The sequence below is a fragment of the Rhyacophila brunnea genome, unplaced genomic scaffold (genome assembly GCF_057557595.1).
Source record: "Rhyacophila brunnea isolate RB1 unplaced genomic scaffold, BYU_Rbru_1.0 scaffold_10, whole genome shotgun sequence".
Lineage (NCBI taxonomy): Eukaryota > Metazoa > Arthropoda > Insecta > Trichoptera > Rhyacophilidae > Rhyacophila > Rhyacophila brunnea.
This window is the reverse complement of record NW_028232752.1, coordinates 21315739-21331264: the sequence shown is the minus strand read 5'-3', so window position 1 is coordinate 21331264 and position 15526 is coordinate 21315739. Positions and strand designations below refer to the sequence as shown.

Here is a 15526-nt window from a genome sequence, read left to right as displayed (position 1 = left end):
TTAAATAAACTGTTGAAGTTGAAACGGGTTTGAAAGAATTTTTAAACATTATTACTTTTTCAGTCTTCATAAGATTTTCAATAAATAAAAACACTTAATGAAAGTAATGATTAACCCTCTTCCCAGTTTTATTTGAAAGCAGCACGCAAAACTTTTTATTCAATTTGGGAAGTAGATAATACATTTTATTAAATGTAACTACATATTATGTACTTCGTATATTGAGTCGAGTTTGTCAATAAGCTAAATGAAATTAATGTTGGATTTTTTAAAATTTAATTAGAAAAGCACTAAGTACAAAGCCGTTGAAATTAAAGAAATTAATTTTCAGACTCAAGCTCAAATATATACAATTTGTATAATATTGATGGCACGGTCTGTTTAACAAAAATGCAACATAAACGTTAAAATTAAAGCTTCAATAAAAGTTTGATTGTTAATCACAGTATTTTCACGTAGAAACTTTAAATTTAATATCCAAGACTAGAAACTTTTCAAGTCACAATTAATAATGTAATTTTTGTTATTACACCCCCCTCGGGGAAACCAAATAATAAATTCAAATTTTTAGATAAAGCAATATAATCTCGAATGATATATTATTATTCTTCAACATTTGGGTCTTTTTGATATTATATAATACTATTATTACGTAAATATTTATATTTCAAAATTTTGATACAAAATATTCATTACTCTAATTTGAATGACAATTAGAATAAAAAAAGTACAATTATTTTAGAATAATTAATAAGTAAATAAATAACACTGTCTTCACTCCTGTCTATGGAATTGTTCCATAGCCAAAAATATAAAGCTATAATACACCAGATCTTACCACCTCTTGTCTATAGTATGTATATAAAAATGAGCATGCATTATTTGATGGCTAAACACAAGATAATTTTGACTCTGGATGTTAATTGAATGTTTCCATAATTCTTAAAAACAGATCTGGTGCAATAACAACACAGCTTACGACTACGAAATGAGCAAATAATTCAATCAAAGTGAACAATAAAACTAGTTTGTAAATTAAAAATGTCTTTTGATAATAATACCTACTCCTACACAACACGATATTAATATTCACCGCAAACATATTTTTTATGAAAGTAAAATTGTTACATGTTTCATAAGAACTGTAAATAGCGAGTGCCTGATAAATGTGTAAACTTTTCTCATAAAATTTACTTCTTTATATAGTCGGATCGGGCACCGAAACATTCTATCCGGGATATGACAATACATTATATTGATACAAAAATGTAACAGGATTTGGCACATGTCGATTTAAAACTAAATAAATAATTGAGGAAGACTGGGTCACCAAAATGTCTTAATTCGGAAGGGACTACAACAGGATGTTTACGATATGATATTTTAGAGCGATCGACACAAATTCAGCGTCTTTCGATTAGGATATGTATTAATTAAATATGTTTATTCATTTTATTGGATTAAATTTTGAACACTTATTGCAACGTTTTGTTATGTTTTGTCTACCGAAACGAAAAGAAAAGGCGTGAGTCGAATGACGTCAAATAAAGGGTCGAGGTAGCAGGGGACGCGGCCCCTTCGACAAAATGGAACACGCCGGAACCTTACACTAAACATTAGCATCTACTCTCAGATACACGTATAACCACAACAATAAATATAATTAAATAAAAATAACAAATCTTTGGTTTGTTCCCTAGACCGATTAACTTTTTTTAGAAAATTTTTGATCAAGTTTTTAAATTTAAATTTTCTTAAAGGATTTGATCCCATCAGTTTCGTATTAATTACGCCCGCACGCGGACACGATAAAGACCGCGGGCCTTTCATATTTACAAATCATATTGTCATTGAACCCTCCCGCTATCTCTTTCCTCCGTTCCGCTCCTCGTCTTCTACCGCCTATCGTCTAATGCGATGCCTCTAATAAATTGCAGTAGGGTATTTTCTGATATGCAAAACTTAATTGTTCATCGACACCGACGGCGATTACCGCTTTTTTTAACTCTTACTTTTGCTAGAGCTCAACGCATCGAAGCAATCCAACGAATGCATTCGGAGCATTGATTAATCTCTTATCTTACACAAGAGAATACCTAAAATACCACCTAAACTTATCGACATATATTTAAAGACACCTTGCAGGTATCTCGATTGCTTTGTTAAAAAAATCATTTGATTTTTACATCACATTTGGCATGAGATGAGCCGGGGACCGCTGAGCTTCCTCCGGCTGCGCGGCACGGCGGCTCTCTTAATGCATGGGAGCCTTCACGATGTGATTGGGCGCTATGTAGTGGTAGCCCGCCATCGGCTGCCCGGCAGTTTCCATGAAAATTCTGAAATCAAAAACATTCCCTTTGTGAATCCGATATATGACATCTATATTGTAAATTTAAAGATACAATGCAACCTCTGTGATCAATAGAATATAAATACGTAGCAATTTGACGATGACTATAATCAATAGTATGATATTTGAATATTCTCTTGGATACGATGACAGAAGTTGCAATTAGATTATCAACTGTATTACAGATGATAAAAATAGTGTTTTTGTTTTAATAATAGACACTTAAAACTCATAAGAGGGGATAGCAGAATGAAATTAAAATTTGGGAATGAGAATATTTATTATTGATGGATTACACAGGAAAAATAGTATTCAACACAAAAAAAATATCCGTCTTTTATTTAGTACAATGATCTCTACAGTCTACAAATAAGACTTAATAAGTTAACTAAAATTACACAAAATATGTATTATGTAAAAAATTTGTGTAAATTTTCTATGATTTACAGAAGCCAAACCAGTGTTTGTTGGTTGGCTACATTATTGTATAGAATTCAACATAAGACGACACATTCAAATGGTGTTTTCGCAGAATTAATTTTATATTTAGGATGATATTATTTTTTCAGATGTGACTTGTTTTTAATATTGTGACGCTTTCAGAGAAACGAGCGGATAAATTTGATAAGTAATGAAAAAGATATGCCAAAAAATATAACAACGAGAAGGGCATAACGAGTGTTGCGGTCGAGTTCGTAAAAGGGATATAAAACGTTACGAAAATGTGTATAAGGGAGTTAAAATTAGAGGCAAAAGGTAAAAGGTAGGCTTACCGGGATATGAGACTCCTGCTTGTCAGGGAGTGGTTGGTTTGGAGGCAGGTCTTCCCATTTGATTGGTTCATGGTCATTGGAATTACACTTAGGATTATTGAGCGGTTCTCCGGAAAATGATGGAAAAAATCAGTATATTGGGTAATCGACATTTTAATTGTTATACAGTGGTAAATAATCGTGTTACACCTTAAAATTATTCTGACAGTCAAATAACGAGATGTTAAGAAAATAACGGGAAAAAAAGATGAAATTCATAAAATTACAATATAATATCATCAGAGTATATCGTTATAATGACTTTACTCGGGTAGCAAGGGTATATATTTATCTTTGAGATTTTCCTCGAGAGCCCTCCACCTCATTCAAGATTAGATACATAATTTGGAACCCACTGAATGTGATAATATTGAAACAATTTAAAAGGCAATAAAAAGCATAATATTATGTAGTATGGATGTGAATTCTAAATTATTTACAATATTCAAATTTTACTTTTTATTAAATTTGATGATGAGACTTTGAATACTTATGTACAAATTAGTGCCGACAAGAGTTATAGAATATAGAAAAATGAAAATAATAAAATATTTTTTTTTAATAAGCTGAAATAAAACATGGGATTATTTTATTTATTTTGTGAACCCGTTGAGTACCAAGGAGCATTGTTAAATCAATTTAAAATATTATAAGACAGATAATAATTATATGTCTAAATTTCATCACTCTAAATGCTAGAATTTTAGGTTTGACTAGCATGTATCTACATATTATTATTATTTTCAGTTTTTATTTACAGGATTTTAAATGGTGCAACTTGGTACAAAACGGGTTATTATGAGAGGTGTAGGGCGAATAATAAGTTCACATGGAATCTTCATAAACTTTATTGAATAATATCGTAATATTAGCAATTACAATAGTTTTTATAAGTATAATATTTCTATTACAAAAAGAAAAAATCTAAAAGAAAAAGTATAATATATAAAATGCACATTTTCATCTTATGCAGAACACGTAAAAAAAGCAAAAACAAGGTGACTAAAAATATTCCTGCAAATTTTAGTAATATGCATTCAAAAAATGTTGTTTTTATATTATGCATACTACATATCGAGATAATTTGAAATCGAAGAAAAGTACATAATTTGAAAGGCGTAAAAATCTTAACGTAGAGATATTCTTATGTTCTGTGTGTTAGATAATGAGGCAGGTCAATAAAAATAAGTGTTTAATATTAATTCTATTTTGTAGTAAATTAAAGCTTTTACAAGCGTTTATTTAATAAGTTTCGATTAAAAGTAAATACTTATCGTTATTCACTCGGCCCGACAGCTATAAAAAATATTATCAATATTTGGCGTCATTTCCAAACTTCTAATGAATAATTAGTGAATAGTAAGTATAACTAAAGTGAAACTAGCATAATGCAACAATACGCTAACACAAAGTTATTGGTCTCGAGAATAATCTAATCTACGATTACATAATAATGCTAACTTTAAAATAGACTACAAATATTGTAAAAATACAGACGAGCTCGGAAAATCTCGAGCGTCCAATGGCTAAACATGATTCAAGTAACGATTCGACTATCGACACGCTAACGTATTCAAAAATATAAATTTATTTGAATTTTCTCATCGCAGACTGATAAATATAATACATCTCGGCGGTGCACACGTATACGGCAAAATTTACAATCTCTGAAAAAACGACGCGTTGTGATATTATTTTTTGATTATGATTTGACAAAATATCATATTTAATATTAAATTTTGAATAAGATGTTCAGTTACAAAATAAAGTTTGAAATATTTGCAACAATCGATAGCAGTGATTGCCATTAGGTAGGTACATAGGTACGTTAGTTGATTTAGAAGTAAAAGACTAACAATGCGAGAAAGCAAATTTTTGGTCCACACAATCGAATCCTCCGGATCGACATATCGAAGCGGGAAACGGAACTCTCCCGAGGCCGCCTCATAAATCTGACGAGGCTAATCGAACGCTCGCCGTTCTGCTACGCACAAACACCTATCTAAACACGTCGGAGACCTTAGTACGGATTGAACTTGTTCCTCTCGGGTTTGCTCTTGCCCCCGCCTTCTCCGGAAGAGGCGGCGTTGGGAGAGCGCGCGCGGTTCTGCGGACGATGGGTGCGATGAACGCCGGTGGTCTGCACGGGAGCGGCGGAAAGGAATTCCGAAAGGCCGCCCAGGGCGCTCAGCGAGCTGAGGGCGTTGAGGGCGCCGGGCTTGGAGAGCAGCTGCGCCAGCGGAATGGCAGAGGAGAGGGGGCCGGCCGAGGCGGCCGCCGCGTTGCTACTCCCCCCCCCCTGGTTTCCACCCGCCGAGCCCGCCCCCCCTCCGGTGGCACCTCCTTCCAGATTAGCTTTCTGAAGTTCCACGCTGCGAAAGAGAGAGAAAGAGAAGGGGTTTGAGGGAGTCGGGAAGTCGAGATGATCGGCCCGGAGGCGAGAGGACTTTCCCTATTGCGCCCGCGAACCCCGAGGAGTTTCCCGCAGCCCCGAAAGTTTAATAATGGGATATCTCTAAATTAAAGAACACAAAAAGCCCCCAAATTTTAAATTTTCGTGCAATATTCTATTGAAAAGATGCAAATTAATACTGTTAACACTTTAATGGAAATTTCTTGTATTAAAATTATGTAAATTCACCAACAGTGTATTTACATGATTTTGATTGGATTCGCATACAAATAATGCATTGTCAGCAATAATGCTATGAAACAGTATCAACATGAATAATGAGAATATTATGTTATTCTTTCATAATTAATTTAATTTACATTCATGATATTGAATTCCGTTCCCTTTGACTCGGAACATTTTAGAAACCCAACATATTATTTATCAAATCAATATAGAACAAGCAAATTGGCTCGGGGGAAAATGACATTTTCAAATAAAAATGGATAAAGCAGATAAAGCATTTTGATGAGTAGATTGGTTAAAAATATGGAACAATGGAAATTAAGGGCAGTGGTCATTCACTTTGGGTTACCGATTTTATTTTGCAATCCTGCGCAGTCACAGTCAGATCAAATTTCTATTCTTATTTATTTACCAAAAAAAGTAAAACATTAAACAAAATGGGTAAGTAAAAAGTAATGATCACTTCCCATGATAGCTAATAAAAAAGGCTCATAATACATTTTCCGTTTATTGTCTTCAATTATGAAAACATACTCAAGTAGAACGCTAACTTCAATAATGAACAGATTCATGTAAAAAAAAAAAAGAAACATTCAATAGAAAATTTCCATAACGGAGGATAATACCGTCCACACTTGTAATCAAATGTGTATACACGTTTATTTTAATATAAGTAACAACCAATCTCCATAGAAGTGAAGATACCTTCACACTGTGAGGTCTATAAAGTCCATCTAGACCAGGTGTGGTTATTTATTGTGTATTTGTGTAAACCTATTTCTTTACGTGGCGTGGCGCGATCAGAATATATTTTATTGGAAATAATTAGAAATTTATATTGTTTGGCAATGCAAATTTATTGTTTTGAACCAAATTAAAATTATTCATTTTAAATGAAGGCTATTTAATAAAACTAACAAGCATGACCATTCTTCTTCTTGGACCATGTCCGATCCTAGGATCATATGTGCCTCCACAGAGTAGAGGCTTGTATTAACAGATTTTGTTTTTTTTACGAGAAATGGATGTCAGCCACTTGCTCAACCTATTAGGTCCATACCCTGACTCACACACAAATTGAAAAACAATATGTGTACTTGCCCAACCCAGGATTTGAACCTGGGACCCACGGCGTGATAGTCCAACACTTAAGCCACGTGGCCACCGTGGGCGGCATCATGACCATTACGAGCTATTTTTACTGTTCACCGCAAATTCCTCACAATTTCTCCACCTATCAGAAATTTTGTAATTTCAAAAATTCGTTGATGTTCCAATGGTTTGTTTGATGTTTTGATGTTTCGGTGTTGCCATGTCTGCTAAAATTTTAGTGTGAAAAAGAGAAAATATTATTTATTGATATTTATATTAGAGGCTATACCAGTGTTGCCAACCGTACCACAATTTTGGTCCACGTACTATGTACGATATAAAACAGGTACGCCCAAAATACTATAATTTTGAATATCGGAAAAAATATGTAAAAAGCACTAAAATTTCGATATTTCCGTTCGGTAAATTGGTGCAAAGTACTATAATTTCGCAATATAAGAAGATTTCGAGAACTTGGAAAAAAAATTGCTCGAAAAACATAAAAAAATCCCTCGACTTATTTATATGTTTATAATGAAATTTCTTGAATTCTTCGGTAAGCATTTTTGGTGGCAAGAGGTACCACCTAAATAAAAAGGAGTCTCGGAGTTTCTCAAATTCTCCCTTATTTTTTATCTGAGAAACAAAAAACCTATACATTTTCAACGCATACTATATTTTTTCCCCAAATACTATAATTTTGGAGGCTCTGTACTATAACTGGGCTACACTGTTTCAGTTTGTAATTGGAAGTCCGGCGCGACTAGCATGTCACGTCTCTGGAGATTAATTAAAGTGTTCCAGATTGAAACTCATTGAAGTAGATAATGGTAACTTAACTTTTTTGAGTAAACTCTGTGGGGTTAAAAAGTTTATTTCCGACATTCAATAATTCTTTCAAATAATCAAACTTACACAACAGATCTATCTGACATTATTGATGTAGTGTGGGCTTTGTAAATAAACAATGGAAGCAGAAACTGTTTAATTCTTTTACTACGATAAATGTTATGACATTCCATATTTATAGCCACTTATGTCATATACTGAATTAACATGTCATCTTGTACCTATGTGAAAATGTGGTATGAGGAGCCAATCTAGAGCCTTAATAAATGAAAACAAAATTGTGGGTAGATTACTTTCGTGTACAATGAGCCTTTTTGTATCCGCCTGTTAAGGTATTTAGAAAAGTCATGGTGTGAATTATTCAGCAATGATTCTGGATTCTCTGGATAAAAGTTAACAAAACAAAAACTGGATGGAGAGTTGAGGAACTCGGTCAACTGATATTGGTATTTGTTAATGTTTAGATTATCAGTGATCATTTTTGGACGGACCTGGAAGAAAACAAGAGGAAAAAGAAGTGGCGGTGGAATGTTCCGGAGGTCAGTCAATTCACGTCCTCGATCCAAGCGAACCTAGCTGAAAGAAATTACGTTAGGGGACACAACATATTATATTTAATTCACAAAAAGCATTCTCGAGAAATAGAGCAAAATCAGCTTAGCCTAAACTCGCATTTTGAAATACACAGTTTTAAGATACTTTAAACATTCCAAACAGTCCTGAAACAATTCGTTGATTTCAAAGATAAATTAATGTTTTAGTCTTCTTTACTTGAGGCCAAATACTTGAGGAAAATAAGTGGTGTTATGCGTTATATAGATGATTTTCGGGTGCATAATGTATGAGTAGCTCCCCGTCGTGACAGGTGTTAAACAAATACGTGTTAACGGAAATCAAGTAAATATAGTACATATTGAATGTCATTTCGGACAAATCAAATATGTATTGAGTGCTGTTTTTTTATACATACACCAACCAAAGACAACAAAATAAAAAAAAAGTGCGTGTTGCCAGTTAAAAAAAAAAAACTAGGGACACTGTATCTGTACTGCACTGAGCACTGATAATATATCATTAAATTATTTAAAGTTTATAAAAAAACTTCAAATATGGCAGCACTTTCGATTGCCAAAATCGAAGCTGCAATATTAGTTATTGTTTTACTAAAGTGTCATCTCAACCGGTGGTTCGCAAATTATAGTAGCCCAAATGCTAAAAATTCTAATAAAATCGTCAAAATCCGTGCACCGGCAAGTGTTTGTGCATTGTGTTTTTGTTTTTAAAATAGAATAATGGTTTTACGTGATGTAACTGCAATCAGATGTTATAATACGTTACCATATAAACAATATTTTTTATTTCTGCATTAGTGGTCTGCAAAACATTTCTCCTATTGTCAGTGGTCCGCAGGTGTAAAACTGTTAAGAAGCACTGATCTATGCAATGAGTTCATAATTATTATGTTTAACATAATTTCAATGTCCTTGCATTTGGCCTTCAGTTAAACATGTAATTAAAATATTTTTTTTATGATAGATAATGTTATGCCAGACTCTCGGCAAGGAGTCTCAGAATTGTTTCTATTTAGTGAGTGTATGACTATGGTGAATACTATCGACAAATAAAATGTATCATATATGAGACTTCCGATTATAGCTTTATTTCTTGAGAATATACTAAGAAAATAATACATCCAAACCTCTAAGAGCACAAAAGATTGTACGTCTCTTGATAATGGTGGAAGATATTTATGAAGTGATATATTATGCTATGAGAGGTGTGAATGCATGAGCAAGACAGAAGAGGTAATGGTGCGGACAAGGGTACTAACCTCATGTTGATGAGATACTGGGCGAGAGCTACGGCGTCAGGGTTACCCGTGATGGTGATAGTACGGTCGGTGGCGCCGCCCTCGCGTTCCTCACAGTTGGAGATGCGGATCATGGCGCTGGAGATCTGTCGGATCTCGGCTATCTTGGTGCCGCCCTGATTAACACATTCACCATTTATTCACATGTAGATAATTTTTTTATACCAAAGTAAAGCTAAAAAAATTGTTAATAAATTTCACATCCTTCCCTTTATTCATTTGCCATGAACAATTGAGATAAAATGTCTTTCATTTGTATTACATGAAGTCTAATAAGTCTAATAAAGAGTCTAATAAGTCTAATATTATGTAGTAATTCTTGAAAAATTATGAAAATCATTTATTCTTGTTGGTTTTACTTTACATAAAATCAATCACAAAGCTAATTTTGCTTGAATGGAGATATTTACATTTTTTAATAGTGTCATACTATAATATAGTACCATTTCCCAATTTAATTTAGATACAGTACCCGTTAATATTTTGTGCAAAATAATGGAATATTAATGTTTTTTTTTTTTTGACCATGTCCGATCCCAATAGGATCATATGGGTCTCCACGAGTGGAGGTTTGTATTATCAGATTTTTGTTTTTACGAGAAATAGATGTTAGCCACTTGCTCAACCTATTAGGTCCATACTCTGACTTCAAACACAAATTGAAAATCAATGTGTATTTGCCAGACCCAGGATTCGAAGCTGGGACCCTTGACACTATGCTGACGCGTAAGCCACTCGGCCATCGTGGACGTGTTAATATAGCAAACTAAAAATAATTTTCACAAGCAAAAAAATCTTGGTTAAATGTTAAATTCCTTTAAATCAAAAATTACATTATACCAGCAACTATGTGTTTTGTCCGCAATTCAAAGATTCAAACAAGGACTTAACCTAGAACCAAAACCGGTAATTTTGTGCAACTCTTAATTTTACCAGGCAGTATCCATTTGGGAAACATTACTATACAATAATCTTTCAATTTACTCTCGTACTTCACAATACATAAGTAATAATTAAACTATTACCTTTCCAATGATGCATCCGATGAGTTCATTTGGCACTGTCATTTCGTATGACTGCTGGTTGGATGGCGGTTGGTTGCGATTCTGTGATGATGTGCGCAACTGAGAACCGGCCAGTGCTGCCAGAGCTATGGAGCAATGGATAGGACCAAACCAAATTAATAACAGAACAAAATGCATTATGTATCGATTGCATGGAATCCATTGTCTGATAAAACTATTTATATTCCAATTATTGTACTTTCAGCATCTTAAGGCATTATGCACACTCAGGGAACTCAGAAATAATGGGAACTGAAATACACAACGGGTAAGGCGATAGCAGGTAACCGACTCGAGTAAGGATGAATCCAGGTTAAACTTACACACGTGTCTAGAATACGTTTAACGCCGAATACTGAAAACTGCTCTCGGTTTATGCATTTAGGGGAGAGTGGGTCACAGTGAATCACGGGGTACAGTGGATTATTCACTATAACTCAATTTGTATAACGCTTACGCAAATAAACGAACGAGTGGTTGCCGCTCGCCCATACCCCTCTCCATCGCACTAGTCGCTGACGCGGTATCAAAGCGGGAAGATGTGCTGTCACACTCAGGTCAGTAGGTAAGTAACGAAACTATTTTTTCACGTGGTTTTAAAATTTGTTTCGTCTCTAAGTGAATAAGAAATGTAAATGTTTATATTTTGTTTTACGATTGTTATTTCTTTAATCCGTTGTAAACTATGTTGTTTTGTCTTTGAGTTAAATAGTTTTTTTTTTGTTATATTTTTTTTACCATAACGGCCAATGGGTCACAGTGAATCATTTCGTTTTGGGTCACAGTGGATTGCTGATCCAGTGTAACCCATGAAGCTAATCTGTTCTTTTTTCGTAGTTAAAAATGCCTCGCAATCGAGTAAGGAAAACTACTGTCCGACAAGAAGATCTAGGCAATAACCGGAAGTCGCTAGTGCGTTTAAAAGTGGGAGGAGCTTGTTAGTTCACAGTTTTAACACGTGGACAACTCGTGGCTAACTGGAAGGCGCTTCAATCGGAGTGCGGTTAAAAATGGGAGGAGCTTGTTAGTTCACAGTTTTAACACGTAGCCAAGAAGATCCTGCTGGACAGTAGTATCGGACTTCACACTGAATAACAGATGAGAAACCAAACCAAATGTGCCCGATATTGCCACGGTTGCACTGCACGACATTAAGATGATTTTACCAAAACCTAAGTTTTCTGGCAACACAAAGAGAAAACAATCTATGTATCAAACTATCAATTTGACATTAATTTTTCCAGCACAAATTTACGTTAATTTCATTTTTGATCACAAATTAAGCCTTAACATTATTTTTTTAAATTATAAAACTGTTTTGAATATGTAATAAAAGACTATGTATCTAAGAGTACAAATAAATGAGTAATAATATGGAAATTGTTGTCTTTTACTGTATTTTTTTATAGATCCAGTATGTCCCAGTCGATTCACTGTCACCCATGTATTGATCCAAAGTGACCCATTCCCGGGTCACAGTGGATCATTCCCAATTTTTTTTTAAAGTGGTTATAACTTGTAAGTTTAGGTAATACTCGCCAATAAAAGCCCTTTTCTTTGAAGATTAGATACTCATATTATGATTTAATTTCAGAGATTAATTATTTGGCCATAAAATTTGGAATTGCAAGACTTGAGAAAAAAAGTGATCCACTGTGACCCACTCTCCCCTACGCTCATTTAATGTTGGTGTATTACACACACTATTGCACATGCATAATGTGTGCTTCATTTTCGTAGGACACTCACACATTCAAAAGCCTGCTTCACCATGCGGCGTATTGAATATAGCCTATTGGTATTCTATTAATTATCTGTTCTGTGTGCCCACTCTATTGACATACATATGACATAAGAGCAGATTAATAAACCAATCAAAACTCAGAGAAGTACATATGTCATACTATTTTAAACACTCAGATGACTCAAATAACAAATTAAATCAGATACAATTTCTGACAGAGATATTGATTTTGAAACAATGTTACTTTTAATTAACTACTTTTTTTATTCAACGAATAGTTCACACGATTTAAGAATGTAACATTCTAATTATTGAACATATTATAATATATAATACATATATCGTCGCCGTAGATGTCAAGGGAGCCAGTCCACAAAATCATAATGCTGAGAAACAGGCACTCAAAGATTTTGTGTGACAAGAAAAGGTAACATTTTTTTATTGAACTTTTGTTTTTAAAGATATAACGGTGAAACTTTCAACATAGAATATAGGGTAGGGTGGTACAAGAGCGCGCAGTGTGCAAGAGTACGCAGTCGATCTAAACTTACCGCATTTGACGTTAGCTGATAAATTCAGGCGCTATATGCTAGCGTGAAGTTGTGATGTGTCGCCGTCGCGAGCTGTGTGTAACTAGGTGATTATTTACGATTCCAGGTAACAAAATCGTTTTTTTGCTTGTTCGTTATAATATGTAACTGTTCTGGAAACTCTCTCACATGGAGGTTCATTGCAATAGAGTGTTCTTGTATTATTATTTATATTACAAATCTACTTAATTAGCAGTTACACAACAAAAGTTTGACAGTTTGCCCTAGATGGCGATAGTAGTATGTTTTTGACGAAATGTTCGCCTGCTGTGCATGAGTGCGCTGGGACGAACTGTGCAAGAGTACGCGCGCACTCTTGCACGATACGTTAATTGCTATTGTTATTATTGTTTACAGTTTTGATTTCAGAATGTCCAGAAGATGAAGCAATTAAAAATACAAAGCCGAAGAAGAAGCCGGCGCCTTTAAACAACATTCTAAAAAAACCTCAGCATGCTCCAAAGAAGATCTGGATATGCCCAGCTTGCGGAGAAATATTTAAGGAGCCAATGGTGGAGGACTGGATTCGGTGCAAAATATGCCAAGAATAGTGGCACGAGAGATGCACTGGTTATTTGGGATCTGGATATTATACTAGTGATCTTTGCCACTGATCATCCCATCATATAGTGTCTGCGCACTGGTGTACACACTTCTGCGCACTCTTGGGCTGCAGGGTGCACACGAGTGCGCACATTAAGTTTTTTTCCTTTTTTATTATGTGTTGTAATAGGTGAGAGTTAGATTCGTATATTTTCTTCTAACAGATAGATAACCAAGAGTTGAAATAAACTTATTTTGGTTTTCCTAAAATGATAGTTTTATTTGCACAAATTCTGAAACCCAAAACTGCGCGCTCTTGTACCACCCTACCCTACTTGTGTAATAGTGGTATTCTCTTTTTTATTATTTTGTACAAATAACTAAAAAAATAGTATCTTAGAAGTTATGTGTGTTATATCTCTAGACCACTGAATATTGAAATGTACAAAAAATGTTGTCAATAGAGTTTTGTGGCTTAAATCCATTGACCACTGCATCTTTGATAATTTTAAAATGCTTTTGTGTACTTACTCATTTTCGCCAAATTTGTGGCATGGCTCCCTTGACATCTACGGAGACGATATATAATATACCGATCACCAATAGTAGCTCAATTTGGAAAGCACTTCAATAGAGTATTAAACAAGCCATTAGTTAAAATTTGTCTATGACTCCTTTAGCATAGTGATGTAGTGCGTGGGCGCGATCCCGAGATATGCAGGGTGTCTTTTTTCAAAAAGATTTTTATTATTGGTTTTAATATATTTTCTCAGAAGTGTGAAGAAGAAGAAAATTATGTACATACCTATGATAAAGTTATTTTTGTTAATTCTACCATTAAAATGGAGTTCTACCATGTAAACGCCAGTTCCGTTAATAAGAAAGTTGTTGAATAAAAAAAAAAATATTGGATTGTCAAATTTCATCATGGTATTTCAATCATTCATCAGTACATACTACATGATATTATTATCTTTTCTCTTCTTTAGCAAACAATTTAATACCAATAAAAACATACCAATTTCCTATTACCTTTTTATCAATGCTGTCACTATTAGATAAATTGGAAAATAATATTGATTGGTCTATGAAAATTGGAATGTAGTGTTCCGAAATTGTGTATAATTAGAGTGAAGATAATTAATTAGGTTGTGGAAGGTAAATTAAGGAGAGGAGCATACCTGCCGGGTTCAGCCCTCCTGTGTTGGCAGGAGTGAGCCCTCCTAATCCCAGAGCGGCTAATCCGGCCAGTGGACTCTTCGCCAGTCCTCCCATCTGGAAACATTCACCAACAGTAACAATACGAACGAGCAGTACAATATAAATCCAACACCAGTCGTCGAAACAGTTTTGTTACATTTTGTAACAAAAACAGAATTTCATTTGAGCAGACTCGCAAAAAGAATCCAGTTTTGTATACAATATTTTTCTTCCAATTTTGCAGTTGGCCGTGTGCTGTTGTATCGGAAACCGATGGCCGTATAACATTGCGATCAAATTCATGTCTAAATAAAACACGTAATAAAAACCACCGGAATACAAGGTAAAGAAATAGAAAATTCTGCTAAGTGCTCAAGGTAAGTATCAAGTCGTACCTATCCAATATCTGATAATAATCAACAGTGTTATTATCAGATACCAATCAAATTAATGTTCTTATTGAATTTAATAAAATTGGAACATTACCATATGCAGTGCTCTCTCTGAGACTCTCATCATTTTTGATCTCAATCCTATACAGCCATCTCCTTCTGGTATGACAGATCATGGTAAACTGTGATATGGCGTAATGTAATACATACGTACAATAAACATGAAACCCACAATTTTATACAAACGTTCCAACAAAATGTGCCAAATTCGAATCTCTATTAGCTAAATTATTGTCTCCTATTTGGTAGTCTACCCAATTATTATTGACAAATTAAAAAATTGAGACTTATAATTAATATTTATGATTTAACTTTATAT

General features: G+C 34.2%; 1 protein-coding gene across 2 annotated transcripts in view; it reads right to left on the bottom strand.

Annotated features, from left to right (window-relative positions):
• Positions 1-1109: 1109 nt before the first annotated feature.
• LOC147078995 (poly(rC)-binding protein 3-like) overlaps positions 1110-15526 on the bottom strand; it is a 33189-nt gene continuing 18772 nt past the window's right edge. Inside the window, exons 8-11 of one of the 2 annotated variants that reach the window (XM_085952281.1) lie at positions 14737-14830; positions 10640-10764; positions 9576-9730; positions 1110-2339 (exon numbers count right to left, since the gene is read on the bottom strand). In XM_085952281.1, the coding sequence (XP_085808407.1) occupies positions 2255-2339; positions 9576-9730; positions 10640-10764; positions 14737-14830 (459 nt within the window). In that variant the 3' untranslated portion in view covers positions 1110-2254. Of the gene's footprint in view, positions 2340-3997; positions 5538-9575; positions 9731-10639; positions 10765-14736; positions 14831-15526 lie in introns of those variants that run through there. The other variant, XM_085952270.1, reaches the window with a different exon arrangement.